Genomic DNA, 14982 nt, shown 5'->3' with positions numbered 1-14982 from the left:
AACAAAGGTAAATAGAGAAAGTAAAAGTGCTTTTGTATTTGGGAGGGGAGGGGGGGGAACACTCCATTTAGCTAAAAAGTATTGCAAGGAAATTTTTGACCTAGACAAGTGGTACTTTTAAACCATTTAAATAGTTCCTGCCACAAATGGGGTTTATCAAGCTATATTGGATAAACAGTATTAGTTCAGAGGTAATTGGGTCCCAGCGTAAATGAACAATTTATCCCCTATTCCTGGCAGCAGATACAGCATTCAATGTGGACAGCCGATAACCCCATTTCTGTGCCAGATCTGAAAACTCATCCAAATTTTCTTTGTATTATTATTAAATTGAGTTGAATATAACCAAATATTTTTACTGTCCTAAAATCTTAAAAAAATTATAGGGGTTGACCATTTTCATACCGTACGCCATCTAAAATGATCAAGTAATGGATTTCAAATACAGCTGCCTAGTTTTCTCCAATGATCAACAATTCTGTCCAGTTTTTTTGTTGCTTCAAATGACACAGCAAAGCTTTAATTATACATCTAGCTAGCTGCCTTTATTCACATTACAAGTCTTCACATGACTGACACACCCCAAATGAAAACATTATGCATATAGTCTTTGAAGGTGGTTTTTAAAGTGGATAGTATTTTCAAAACTGAATAATGTGCAGCATTCAGATGATAGTCTATCCAGTGGTGTAATTTCACGCCCATCTTCCACTGGAGACAAAGCTTCGGCTGAATGAAAAGCTGATGTCAGAGTTCTTGTGTTTCCCCCATGCACCAAATGGAACTACAACCTGCTGTACTGTTATCTTCTGCACCGTACTGTAGGGCCTGAAATAGAAAGATAATAGTAGCATTTCAGTCAATGCAAAATGCCCTAGGTAAACTATGCTATTTTAAATCAAAATATGTTGTGCGGCAATGTTTTTATAATAACATCCATTAAAAGTAAACAGGCCTCAATTCGCAGTACTTTTGCCAGCTGGAGGAACATTTCAGCCAGCTCGGAAAATCTGCAGCCAAAAAAATCTCTATTCACTAGGAGATGGAGGCTACTATTCATAGAAATAGTAGGACAAGGGCAATTTGAATTACCTAATCAAATTGCTGTCACCCCCCCCCCCCCCCCCCCCCCACCATTACAAAATAGAGTCTCCAGCCCATTGTTTCAGAACCTTTCTTGCTCCTCTTTCCCCACCCAGAAATGCCAACTCTACCACACAACCCTATTTAATGTCCACATTTACTTTACATTTTTTTTTTAAATCCAAAGCTTTGGAAAAATAAAATTACATTTTTATTGAACCAGTGCACAATAATGGTTCTTAGCAAAATTGATTTTAAGGCAAAGATTCTCATTCCTGCTTAAGTAACTAACACGTAGAACTTGGCAACTTAGTTTATACATCTTTATTTTATTTTATTATTTATTTCGAACAGAATAAAAGAATAAAAAGCAAGTGTGAAACAGCATACAAAAAACAAAACAAAAATACAAAGTGTCATAAACAATATCTATAAATAAATGAAATTGTTTATAAATAAATTAAATCTTTAAAATATAAACTGACTATTATCAACTCAAATAGGTATTTCAATAACAGGCAAACCATAAAGCAAGCAAATTAGACAATCTTGATTTCCCAGAGGGCGGAAAAAAGGGCATTTTAACAGCAAGGAAAATATAAACATGACTCATCCACTTGTTTACATCAGATTTCATTTACCTGTTCAACAATAACCTGGGCAGCCTCTATTGGATCATGGCATTGACTGATATGGTCACAGATTTCTTGGCTGTTCATGATAAAGTTAATTCCATCTGTTGTTAAAACCAAGAAAGCATCATCTCCATGTTGTAGCTGCAAATAGAATGAAGATTAGCTGATAGAAGAGAAGTAATTTTCCATAAGAAAGACTAAATGCATCATTGCTAACCCTCACAAACATACACGTCTATTCTGCTACTTACAACCTCAAACTCCTTGTCAAACAGGATTTCCTTTTCATAAAGCTATGCCGACTCCACTCATACTAAAAATTGTCGACATTATCTTCCATTTCTATTATAAGATTGAAGCATTGCTCTGTAGCTGATGACAGGCAAACTTATTTGCAACTTCCCTATTCTTTCTACATCTTAAAAATAAAATAGTAGTGTTATGTTTACAATCTTCCAATCTGCAAGTACTAAATTGGAATTCATGACATTTCAGAAGGTGACAACCAGACAGCTGCAGTCTGCTCTAAATCCTGGGCGCAAGATATCCAGTCCTGGGATTTAATTGACTTTCAGTCTAATTAAGAGCCACACACACGGACATTAAAGAGGGTTGAGTAGTAGTGTTCTGATACAAGAATACTAGCTTCCATCTGCACAGACAGACAGACAGACACACACACACACAAATGCATATCTTGGGTCTTCAGTCACATATTTGGCCCATCTCTTCTGCATGTCACTTGTGCATAAGCAATTTCCAATGTACTTCTGAAGCATGCTTTTAAACAAATTAAAGTAACCTCTCTACCAGGCCCCATGCCTGCACTGGCAACTCAAGTTAAGTAGATACCCTCTGGCAATAGATTTATACACTTTTTTTCTTTGCTTTCAAATGGCAATTGCCAATCCTGATACTATAGCTCCCTCTAACTCACAACATATGCAGCAACTGCATTTCACATTGACAATCCCAAGCAAAATGCCACCACCCACCCTGCCCTCCCTGGCTGTCACCCTTCCTCTACACATATTGGGCAAATATGGACATTGATTCTCAAATGGTCTTAGAAGGCCACAGTAATTACTTAAAATTATCAAATACACAGTTGAAAAATAAACAAAAACAATGATGGAAAACCAGTTCAAAATCTTATGGTTCCCAAATGGTGGTGGGTGAAGTCATCCAAAGTCTGCAAGCTTACCTTAACTCGCCTGGTTTCTGGCTCAGCAATGACTCCGACAGATTTTAAAGCTAGATCTCCTATACTGCGAGTCATAGCCAATCTCCCATTTACATGTGGTTGGCCCAGACTATTCCATGAAACAAATCCTCCACATTTCTTTATCCTATCAAATGCAAGTAAAACAAAATCTTTAAAAGATGAAACAGAATGTGAAATACATAAAAATTCATCAATGCACAGTGAATCACTGAATTAAAAATTCTACTCTATTTTCATAAAGAATTACCTTTCCCTCTCATCCTTTCTTTCTGGAGTGTGGTCCTCAGTCAGCCGCTTATGGTTTCCCTTACGACAAAGAATTGCCCGGCTATCACCCACACTTGCCACCACAAGCTCAATACTATCACGTAAAAGAGCCACCGTGGCAGTTGTCCCAGAGGAAAGGAAGGAGGCTAAAATCATCAAAAATAATTTAAATTAGTCCCTAAAAGTATAGAGTATTCAATTTAATTTGAAAGCATCGAAGTAAACACTTGCTTATGATCAAAATTATTGCTAAATAAGCAGGTATGTCAACATAAAGGCTTAGCATGCAGGTATTAAAATGCAATTAAGCTAGAGAATGGATATTATCTTTTGTTAACAGGGCTCAATGCTCAACTTAGATCATGCAATGACTGAAAATAGCTTTTAAGCTTTAACAAAACTATAAAAGGCTCTATAAAAACTTTAGCTGATGCATGGTCAGTTTGAGAATACTAATTATATTTGGATTAGTTTCCAGTTGGCATCAAGCCTTGTTGCAACAATTATGTGGAATCAACTAGAAAGATAAATCTAGACAGTAAGATTAACACCAAGTAGTGCTCAATTAAAAACTGTATACTATATAGCAGGTATTTTTCATTGCTCTCTGCACATGTTAGAAGGGAATCCCTTGCAAAAACTTCAACTTAGGTTCAAATCACAACTTCATGAATCACAACCAGACCTAAAAATGTTTTTCCTCATTGAAAACAGATGTTAGATTTCTTAAGTCAGTTCATCAAAGCTTTCTCATCTTAGGGATTTTTCCTTCCCAGTGAGCTATGAAATTAGTAATTGTTTTCCCCCTTCAATACTTCCATTACCACAAGGTCAGATACAGACCAAAATCGACATTAGTTCAATCAGAAAAGTCAAGTTGGGTAAATTCTCAACAATGGTTGGTGCTGAAACTGTTTCGCGTAAGATCATCTGCTACAAATCAGTCATGATACTCAAAAGGAAACAATGCATACTACAAGTTGCAGAAACCCATGAGATGAGGTCTTCTACTAAAGGCCTTTCACGCGAAAGGTAAAAATAACAAGCATAATAAATACTTTTGAAAATGGTCTCCCCATACACACTCCTAATTATTTTAATAATTAATGAACATAGGCGAAGACCCAGGTAAAAATTTGGAAATTATAACCTGATCAATCAGAAATTAATTCCAATATACGAGAGCAACTTGCACATATGGGTGCTGTTATTGTGGTAACTTGTCTAGTTAATGGATGTTTGTGGAGCAGCTTATCTGTGGGGAAGGGTGAGGGGGGGGGGGGGGGGGGGAATGCGATGCAGGAGGGGGAAATAAATGGAACTTGTGGAAGATGCCTAATTTTTAACATGTTACAAATAGTCCTACCTTTATAATACAGCTAAATTGTTTTAAAGGCTTGACTTTATTTCCCCAGAAAGTGTGAAAGGGTTTCTCGGAAAGCAGAAAAATACATCTTCAATTTAGTCTGAGCTGCTCAAATTAGAGTAAACTGAATTTGCTATTTTGATTAATGTCCCCATACTTGGCAAAACACTCAAATCAACTATGATTTATTTTCTTATACCAAAATTCAGTGTGTGTTTTAACTAGCTCAGAACTTTCATTAATAACGTAAAAGTGCTAGTGACAGACTGAAGACAATTCCCCAGTTTTATATAATTCTGTTGCAAATTCTCCTTGATCAGCACCTCCTGCTCAGATACCAGAACAAGGAGATTCCTTGAATCCAACAATGACTTCCTTCAGTGGGTTGAGCAACCATTTTGGCCCAGAATCTCCTGCCAATAGCAAGCCAACACTCATCTTGGACTCCAATGCCAACTTACAATTTGCTGTCTGTGATTCTCTCAAGGCAAACTTGAGTTCCTAAAGAGGCCCAACCCTTAATGTTCGAGCTTCCGGTGAATACTGTCACAGAATATGGGGGCTATTGACAACAAGCCCAAAACCATAACAAACTAAGACAACACTGACATTAACTAAGCCATGCCTCATGGTTCAGCCTAATAAACATTGGATACTTGGATTAATAAGGAATCCGAACGACTGGAAATGTTGATTTAAAATCCTTGCATTTTGATCATGGAAACATTTTCAGACAATTTACCAAGAAGCAAACACTAAACTACAATGTCCAATCCTTGCTTAAGGGAATAAAAAGTGCTGGAAATTCTCAGGTCAGGCAGCATCTCTGGAGAACATGGATGCTTTGACTCGGGGTCCTTCTCAACCCGAAACCTCACCTACCCACTTTCTCGAGAGATGCTGCCTAACCCGCTTAGTTACTCCAGCACTTTGTCTTTTTTGTAAATCAGCACCTGTAGTTCATTTTTTCACTATGCTGCTATCTCCATGGATACTACTATTCTTTCCATTTTATTTCCTTACTCTCATCTCCAAATGCTGGTTATTTTTAATACTGCCAACTAAACAACTTGGATCTGCTTCCAATCAAGACATTGTGTATTCTCATTTCCCCCTCTCTGCACCCAAAACATGCATATCTCCACTTTTCCAGTTTCCTGAGCCATTAGCTTGATCAGTTCTCTCCCCAGAGGCTGCTCAACATGCTTCAAGCATTTTCTTATCCAAATTTCTAACATTTGGAGTTTTTTGTAATTACGAAGAGTAAAAGTTTAAAACATTTTACTAAGTGCTAACAATCGAAACAAACAAGCATGCTATTCCATGTGTGTAAAATAATGGAGGTTGCTATTTGGTCTAATGCCAGTTGCCAGAGGAATCGCATCCATCCCAATTCTTGTTTCCCTATAGTCCTGCAATAATTCCCCAATGATTCTTTTGAGACTTATCCCTTGTTCGGGGAAATCACGATTAAAGTTGACAGAGGCATTGAGGTTTTGCAAGGGTTTTTAAAATACAGTGTGGTGAGGGATTCTACCTGAATTGTTCCCTCATTGTCAAAATGCAAACTGTTTGATCTCACAGTTTGTACGTTAATTTTGGTATTTAATGGTTTCACACAGTTTATTTTCAACCAGTTACTCTTGATTTAGTGGAAAAATACCCGCTTGAAATAGTATACAAAAATTTTACTCCAAGAACACTAATTAAACTCCTTTACCTGCATTTAAATTCATAATTCCTGCAGACTTTGATAGAGAATTAAATTTAATAGCTGCAAGGATTAAAAAGCAATTCTGTATCCATCTAACTACACAAGATTACAAATTCTAAAAAACGTAAAATATTTATTAACAGATTTTCCTTGTTAACATTACTACATTACTAGTTTCTTCAACAGGACTGAACACTCACTGGAGCAGATTTTATTGCATGTCATCTCTACTAATGGGACAAAGAGGATGTAAGGGACCTTCCAGTAGTCCAGGCTAGGAACCGCTGGACTCCTTCACCTGGGATAAAAGGGAGCAGTTCTCCTTCCACTGAAGCCCAACAGTGTCCAGGGCCTCCAGTTCTAGAGCCGCTGGTGCTGCGCAACAGACCAGGTACAGACACTGCTATAGATAACATGTACACAGAGGCAAATAGGAAATTTACGCAGGGATGTCCAAACAATAACTGCAGCACTGGAAATATAACAACTGGAGCTGGATGAAAATTTTTGTTTGCAATGTAAAATTACGCCAAACATTACTTGTATTTTCACTGTGTATGCAGAGCAGGTTTGTGCAAGATCAAAAATGGCACTAATTTTCAAATATTAAATTTGGATTTCTGTCTTCCAATCCCATAAATCTTAAGAGACCAAAACAATTTTTTTCACCGTAATTTCATCTGTAGCTCTTAAAAGATATTATCCAGTGTTACAGAGCAACAATAGAGCATGGTAGAACCATAGGCAAATGTTAAATCATGCCAAAACATCTTTGCAGTATCTGAAGATTTCCAATTTATGCTACTAAAGAATACCACAATGATACTGTTAAATTTGGAAACATTACAACTGCGTGGCCTGACAAATACATTCTCCATAATGCCATAACATACTTTGTATAATTTCAGCAATGTAGTTTACTGCAGATTTTGACCATTAGGTTTGAGATACAGGCTGCTCCAGAACAGAATCACTGAGGATTAAACTCACAAATAGAATGTTTAAATGTATTTATGCATTTTAAAATAAAGAGACATATGCCACCAATGATCAATCATCTTCATTTTCACATATTATCTAAAATTGAGCATAATCCAATAAGCATAAGTTTAAAGGTTTATGGAGTTTATGGAAAGGCAGATTGTTTCAAGAAACAAAAATGAAAAGGCATCTAAAAACAATGTTAAATTCACCCGCAATATTAGACATGACCATGTGATAGCAAATCTTTAGAGTACAAAATCATGAAATTGGTTGCTAACTATACAGAGTTTTGATTATTCTCTTATGATCATGAAATATGAGAATCCATGTTTATCAGGTCAGTTATAAACTCAGTTTGGAATGGGGATAAATGTGTAACTAGAAAGTGGGGCAAGTACACGTGCCTTAGCAGAGGCACGAAGTCAGGAGTCGAGAATAAGAGTCGGTGATGGTCCAAGGAGGACAAAAGCCATTCAGGAACAGGTATGCTCAAGAATCAAGGGAAAGGGAAGGAAGTGACAAGGTACCAATGAGCAAAGGCTTCTAATAGACCACAGAAGCAAAGTGCATTTACGAACATGCATCTACCAGTGTGTTACGATCCATGTCTCCATTCATCTTGGAAACCTTTTGCCATGCTCATCTGATGTGCAATAGCTATAACTTCCACTTCTCAGTATGAAGATCTGGAGAATCTAGATCATTATGGGCTATCCCAACAAAAACACTTGGATGGAGCTTCACTATCATTGTTGTAAACTCAGATGGTTTGACATTGCTGCATTGAGAGAAATAGGATAGGCAGGAAATAACTATCCCAAATTATAAAGGTCCTGAATATCCCTTCAAAAAGAGCAGTCAACCATCAAGCATGTTTTCTTTTTTTTAATCTACTCGCATTCAAATTAACTCCATCACATTCTACCACTCACCTAAACAGAAGGGTCCATTTACAGTAATCAATTAACCCACATATCTTTAGTATGTCCAAAGCAACACGAGCACCTAAGGGAAGCTGATAGTCACAGGAAGAATATGCAAGTGCCACAAGGACAGCACCAGAGATCAGCTGTGCAAAGTTCAATGATCATGCCCCTATCCTAGAAGATATGGGAGGCCATGGAGGACGACTTCTAGTCCTAGTTGAAAACTTTCAGCCTATGTCCTTCCCAACAATCTTTTTCCAGTGAATGAAGAGTTCTGAACTCCATTCACAAGGCACAATGGACACAGCCTTCATCATCAACTATATGTATAGGGACCAATATTAATCACTGCATGCAATTTTTTTGACTCTTCAAAGGCCTCTTCAAAGGTGTATAAATGCTCCACTTGACATCCAAAAAGTTTCCCACTAGAGTGGAGCTAATCTACAGGATTTATGAGCTCTATCAAACAGAGTACAATCCTGACTTCACTTCTGTACACATACATTTTTTTGTTTGATGGTTGTCTAGAATTAACCATAATTACACATAGCTACTGATCCATACTTTAACTACACAAATAAAAAGAAAATAATGTCCATTTCTTGAGATCAAGCCACAAAACAGTGTACATTTCGAGTTAAAGTGATATGGAGCTATTGAAATTTGACATCCATTTGGCTCAATGGTTTTTTTGGGACAAAATGTAAATATTAATTAAGTAACCGGGTCATGCTACAAACAAACTACTATTCAAAATTGATTATTGGGGTGCCTGAATAAATATTTTAAAAAGACTGCTTGTTCTTCATTAAAATGATCTTTCTCTATGTAACTTTATGTCAATTAAAAATGATCAGATCTATCATGTATGAATACTCTTTCCTTACCTATTGCACCTATACCACAATTTGCTGAGCTAATTGTCCCATAGCTTCAGATAGATTTTAATCCAGATTGGCAATGGCCAAATTGAAAGCAAAGTATCCCTCCACCCATGGTATGTTCTGGAGCAGCCTGGTATCAGTCAGCAATTAGACATCATAAACAATAAAACACAGAAATGGTTTGCATGCAATAGTGACTGAAGGCGACATATTTAAATTACATTAATGCAATGCCTTGTATGCAACACATAACTTTCAGTTTCAAATTTGGATATAGCAATCACATATGCAACAGCTTAAAATTGTGCTGTAGGATTAAAATATTCTTTCAACCGTTCAATTATACAAATTTATCATTTGAAATAGAACACTAAACTCCAATTAGCTGCAGTCATCAGGTAATGTTTTGTGATTGTTTTTTACTAAGTTTTGCAACTTCATTATTAGTTAGGTTTGTATTAATGAATTTGAAGTAATATGCATTAAAAAAAATCTATATAGCATTTGAACTGGCAGACAACCCTTTGCAAGATTTGATGCTAATGTTAATCTGTTATTAATGTAGGCAATATATTATTAATTAGCGAGCTGTATATTGCTGTTGTATTACAATCCTCAAATGCTCGGGTAGGGGAGGGGATGCAATGTTTGTGTTTATTTTTAAAAATTAAGAGTTTCAAACTAGGGATGAAGCACAACTCTTCGAACAATATTCCCAATTTTTAGCCCAAAATGAAAACTTTGGCTTGCGATCGTGCTGAACAAGTACCAAACATTTACAGTATGAAAACAAAAGAGACTGCAGATGCTGGAATCTGGAGCAAAAGAACACTGGGGAGGGGGAAATCAGTGGAGCAAGTAATGGAAAACGGTTCAAACCTACATTTCCGTTTGAGATCTCTGCATTAGCACTTATTTTGCATTTATTATACTCTATCAATGGATGGAATCTTCTGTAAACTATTGTTATATAATTTATCAACTTTTACTATTTAAAATTATTGGTGGAGCTTTCATACTTCAAGAATTGAGGTGGCATAAGCTCTCTTTGAACAAATACACCATTCTTTACTCTCCACTCAAGTTTTAGTTTTGAGAGATCTACATCTTTGAGAGATGTCTTCCTGTTTGATTACAGGAATCATTACAGATAAAACTAATCTTCTATAGATTATAGCCAAATGTAGAAAACATAATTATTCTCCCCCTCAAGTCTTCTTTATGGAATGAAGTAACATTTCTAACAAAGAATAAGATTCAGCCATTGGTCTGCTGAAAAACTAACCATTTTCTAGTAATAGATACAGAGTCCTGCAAGTCAAAGCTTTTCAACTACATATCTATGTATATTTTAAATGATTAGGATTTCTGCCTCTACTTGCCTTGCAGGCCACACCACTATTTCACCAGTTCGGACTGACCAATCTGAGAGAATGCAGTTTTCTACCAGTTATTTTGATTACACCAATCACATCCAACAATGAATGAATAAGATAGACACAAAATGCTGAAGTAACTCAGAGGGACAGGCAGCTTCTCCGGACCGAAGGAATGGGTGACGTTTTGGGTCGAGATCCTTCTTCAGACTGTCTACAAAATCCATTGGGTGTCAAGGAAACAAGCTGCATTGCTCAGAGAAATTGATCTTCTATTTACTGCTTCTGCACAGATCAATGACTGAATGAGACAAAAGCAAAAAGGAAGATTGTTGTAGACTTCAGCCTGGATTCATAGTAATAGGCTCAATTCTAAATCAACCCATTCTTTAGGGCTCAAGACGTCTAATGCAAGAAATAGTTAATAATTAACCACCAAGGTAGTTGGCCATTTAGCAAGATCATGACGAATCCTCCACCTTGAACTCCATGCATTTTAAATGGACCTTAAACTGACGTAATGCCTCTTCATCCCCCAAATGGATCAAAAAGATTACAGGACATTATTAAAGCAAACAGAAAATGGTTTAGTATTGTATTCAACCAATATGTGGTTTAATTTTTTTTTTTTTTTTAAACTTGCCACAAATATCCTATCGGCTTCCAACCTCCACCATAAATCTATGCCCTCCAATATTTGACATTTCCATAAATACACATTGTTCGTACAGTTTAAGATAAGGATCGTAGACCTGTTCTCATTGGTAGACCAACCAACAAGAGAGCTTCATATTCCCAGGTATTAACATCTCAGATTACCAGTCCTGGGCCCGGCACATAGATGTAGTCATGAGGGCTGCATGCTAGTGCCTTTACTTACTTAGTAGAAAGAGACTTGACATGCATCCAAGAGGGTTTCTCAAAACAGTATATGAATAGTCGAACCAGAGAAAGGAACATACTGGACTTTGTGTTGGGAAATGATCCTGGCCAGGTGGCTGGGTATACAGTGGAATGGCATTTTGGGGATAGTGATCATGGCTGATCTATCTCTCCCTCCTAACCCCATTCTCCTTCCTATTCCCCCATAACCTCCGACACCTGTACTAATCAAGAAGCTATCTATCTCTGCCTTAAAAATATCCACTGACGGCCTCCACAGCTATCTGTGTCAAAGAATTCCACAGATTCACAAACCTCTGACTAAATAAATTTCTCCTCGTCTCCTTCCTAAAAGAACGTCCTTTAATTCTGAGGCTGTGACCTCCAATCCTCGACTCTCCCACCAGTGGAAACATCCTCTACACATCCACTCTATCCAAGCCTTTCACTATTCTGTATGTTTCAAAGATATTCCCCCTCATTCTTCTTAACTCCAGCGAGTTCAGGCCCAGTGCCGAAAAAACACCCATCAAAGGTTAACCTACTCATTCCTGGGATCATTCTTGTAAACCTCCTCTGAACCCTCTCCAGAGCCAGAACATCCTTCCTCAGATATGGTGCCCAAAATTTCTCACAATATTCCAAATGCAGCCTTACCAGTGCCTTACATTATATCTCTGTTTTTGTATACAAACCCTCTTGAAATTAATGTTAGCATTGAGTTTGCTTTCTGTACTACTGATTCAACAATATAACAACAATACGGTTTTATTTGTCACATTGCACATAAAGTGCAAGTGAAATGAATTTGATTTGCAGATTAACTTTTTGGGAATCCTGCACCAGCACTCCCAAGTCCCTTGACACCTCCGATTTCTGAATTATCTCCCCATTTAGAAAATAGTCTACACCTTTATTCCTACTACCAAAATGCATGACTCCACACTTTGCTACACTATATTCCATCTACCACTTCTCTACCCACTCTCCCAACCTGTCCAAGTCCTTCTGTCGAGTCCCTGCTTTCTCTACGCTACCTGCCCCATCACCTAAATTCATATCACCCGCAAAGCCACAAAACCTTCAATCCCCCTTGTCCAAATCATGAATATACAACGTGAAGAGTAGTGGCCCCAGCACCAACCCTTGCAGAACTCCACTAGTTACTGGCAGTCAACCATAAAATGCCCCCTTTATTGCCACTGTCTTCTGCTATCCAGCCAACCTGCTATCCATGCTGGTATCTGCCCTTTAATACCGTGGGCTCTCTTCTTCCTTAGCAGCCTAACGCGTGGCACCTAAGAAAGCAAAGAAAGATTTTCAGAAAGCAAAGGCTTTCTGAAAATCTAAGTACTGACTATAGACAAAAAGCTGGAGTAACTCAGCAGCGCAGGCAGCATCTCTGGAGAGAAGGAATGGGTGATGTTTCGGGTCGAGACCCTTCTTCACAACATGTTACACACATCTACTGACTCTCCTTTGTCCATCCTGCTACTTAATTCTTCAAAGAATTCCAGCAAATTTGTCAAGCTAGACCTCCCCTTCACAAAGCCATGCCGACTTTGGCCTATTTTATTGTGAACTTTTAAGTACTCCGTAACCTCATCCTTTATAATAATGGACTCTACAATCTTACCAACCACCGGTCAGACTAACTGGCCTATAGCTCCCACTATTCTGCTTTGCTCCCTTCTTGTGGAGCGGGGTAATATTGGCAATTTTCCAATCATCTGGGACTACTGACTCTAACGATTCTTGAAATATCACTATCTATGCCTCCACAATCTCTAAAGCTACCTCTTTCAGAACCCTAGGGTGCAGTCCATCTGGTCCTGGTGACTTATCCACCTTCAGCCATTTCAGCTTCCCAAACACCTTCTCTCTCGTAATAGCCACTCCACTAACTTCCACCCAGACTCTCTTGAATTTCAGCTCCACTGTGAAGACTGATGCATAAGTTATTCAACTCCTCTGCCATTTCTTTATTCCCCATTATCACTTCTCTTGCATCATTCTCCAGCAGTCCAATGCCCACTCTTGCCTCTTTATATGTGTCTTTTTACAAAACGGGCACACAATAATGTGACAAAGGGGGTCAAATTTCAAATTCCTTCATAAAAGTTGACAAGCTCTTTGTTGGGTTCATGACTAACATAGTACCAACAAAAATATAAAAGATAGCATATTGATGGCAAGTGTCCGAAAATGGCATCAGAGTACACAAATACATTTTGTATAACGGGCCACAGTTTAAGAATAAAGACTAAGCCATTTAGAACGGAGACGGGGAAACACTTTTTCCTCACAGAGTGGTGAGTTTGTGGAATTCTCTGCCTCAGAGGGCGGTGGAAGCCAGTTCTCTGGATACTATCAAGAGAGAGCTAGATTGGGATCTTAAAGATAGCGGAGTCAGAGGATATGGGGAGAAGGCAGGAATGGGGTACTGATTCTGGACGATCATCCATGATCACATTGAATGTCGGTGCTGGCTTAAAGGGCCGAATGGCCTACTCCTGCACCTATTGTCTATTGATTGTCGCGTGATGTCCACCAGTGACCTGGTTGGCACAGTAAGTGCACGTATTTCTTATCTATATAATTAAAACTCAAATCTTGACCACTTCCTGTTTGCACTGCATATTGATTTTAGAATAAACGCTGCCACTTACGGCTGTGATTTTTGGCCATCTTACTCAGACTCCTCCTCCGCTGCGCAGGACAAGAGGATTTTTCGCATCGATTAAAAATAAAAGACTCATTAATGTTTAAAAAATGTTGAGATTTTCTCTCCTGTCAATCACACCATGAAGGCCACGCCCCTTCCGGTGGGAGGGGGAGGGACTATAAAATTCGGAAGTGTGGACAAGCCTCAGTTTCTGCAAGATGGAGAAGGGAGAGTTCACAGCTCTAAGTCTGAGCTGTGAATAACACTGAACACATGTCTACTAAACTGAGCGGTTTTACTGACCTGTGAGTACCTTTAATGTGGTTTGTGGTTTGAAAATGTGGTTTGAAAATGCAAAAGTTGGTTGTGGTTTGAAAATGCAAAAGTTGGTTGTGGTGTTCTTTAATGAAAAGTGGGGTGCCTTATTGATATTGATAATTAAAAGACTAATCTTGACCACTTACTGTTTGCGCTGTATATTAATAACCACGTAAGGCTGTGATTTTTGGCCATCTTACTCAGAGTCCCCCTCCACTCATCAGGTGCCGAGGATTTTTCCCATCGATGAAAAAAAGTTATTAGTGTTTAAAAAAGGCCACGCCCCTTCCAGTGGGGGGGGGGGGGGGGACTATAAAACCCGAAAGTGTGGGCGTGGCTCTGTCTCTGCAAGATGGGGGAGGGAGAGATCATGACTCTCTTTGGTGGCCTTGGAACCTGCTTGAAATGGTATGAAACTGCATTTGAGGCTCCATCTGCCCTCACCCTCTACCCCCCTCCCTAGATGCGCCTGCGAGTTGGGCGCTATGCATTAGTAGATAGGGCGGTTATGGGGTAAAATGAGCAAATTAATAATATTCATATATCAAGGGGGGTAGTTAGCGTGTGTGCGGGGTGGTAGTCAATGTATATAGTGTGTGTGACGCCGCATGCCCCCCCCCAACTGCGCGTTGGTGGGGAACAGACCCAACGGGT

The 14982-nt window shown here is 38.5% G+C and overlaps 1 protein-coding gene across 1 annotated transcript in view; it reads right to left on the bottom strand.

Moving 5' to 3' along the window:
- Positions 1-518: 518 nt before the first annotated feature.
- The window catches only part of ppm1kb (protein phosphatase, Mg2+/Mn2+ dependent 1Kb), a 30227-nt gene continuing 15763 nt past the window's right edge, over positions 519-14982 (bottom strand). Inside the window, 5 exon segments of the mRNA XM_055641728.1 lie at positions 519-791; positions 793-828; positions 1725-1859; positions 2923-3067; positions 3191-3356. Coding sequence (XP_055497703.1) covers positions 696-791; positions 793-828; positions 1725-1859; positions 2923-3067; positions 3191-3356 — 578 coding nt within the window. The 3' untranslated portion in view covers positions 519-695.

The sequence above is a fragment of the Leucoraja erinacea genome, chromosome 1 (genome assembly GCF_028641065.1).
Source record: "Leucoraja erinacea ecotype New England chromosome 1, Leri_hhj_1, whole genome shotgun sequence".
In the NCBI taxonomy this organism is placed as follows: domain Eukaryota; kingdom Metazoa; phylum Chordata; class Chondrichthyes; order Rajiformes; family Rajidae; genus Leucoraja; species Leucoraja erinaceus.
Note: the sequence above shows the minus strand (reverse complement) of the source record. Positions and strands in the feature narration are given on the sequence as shown.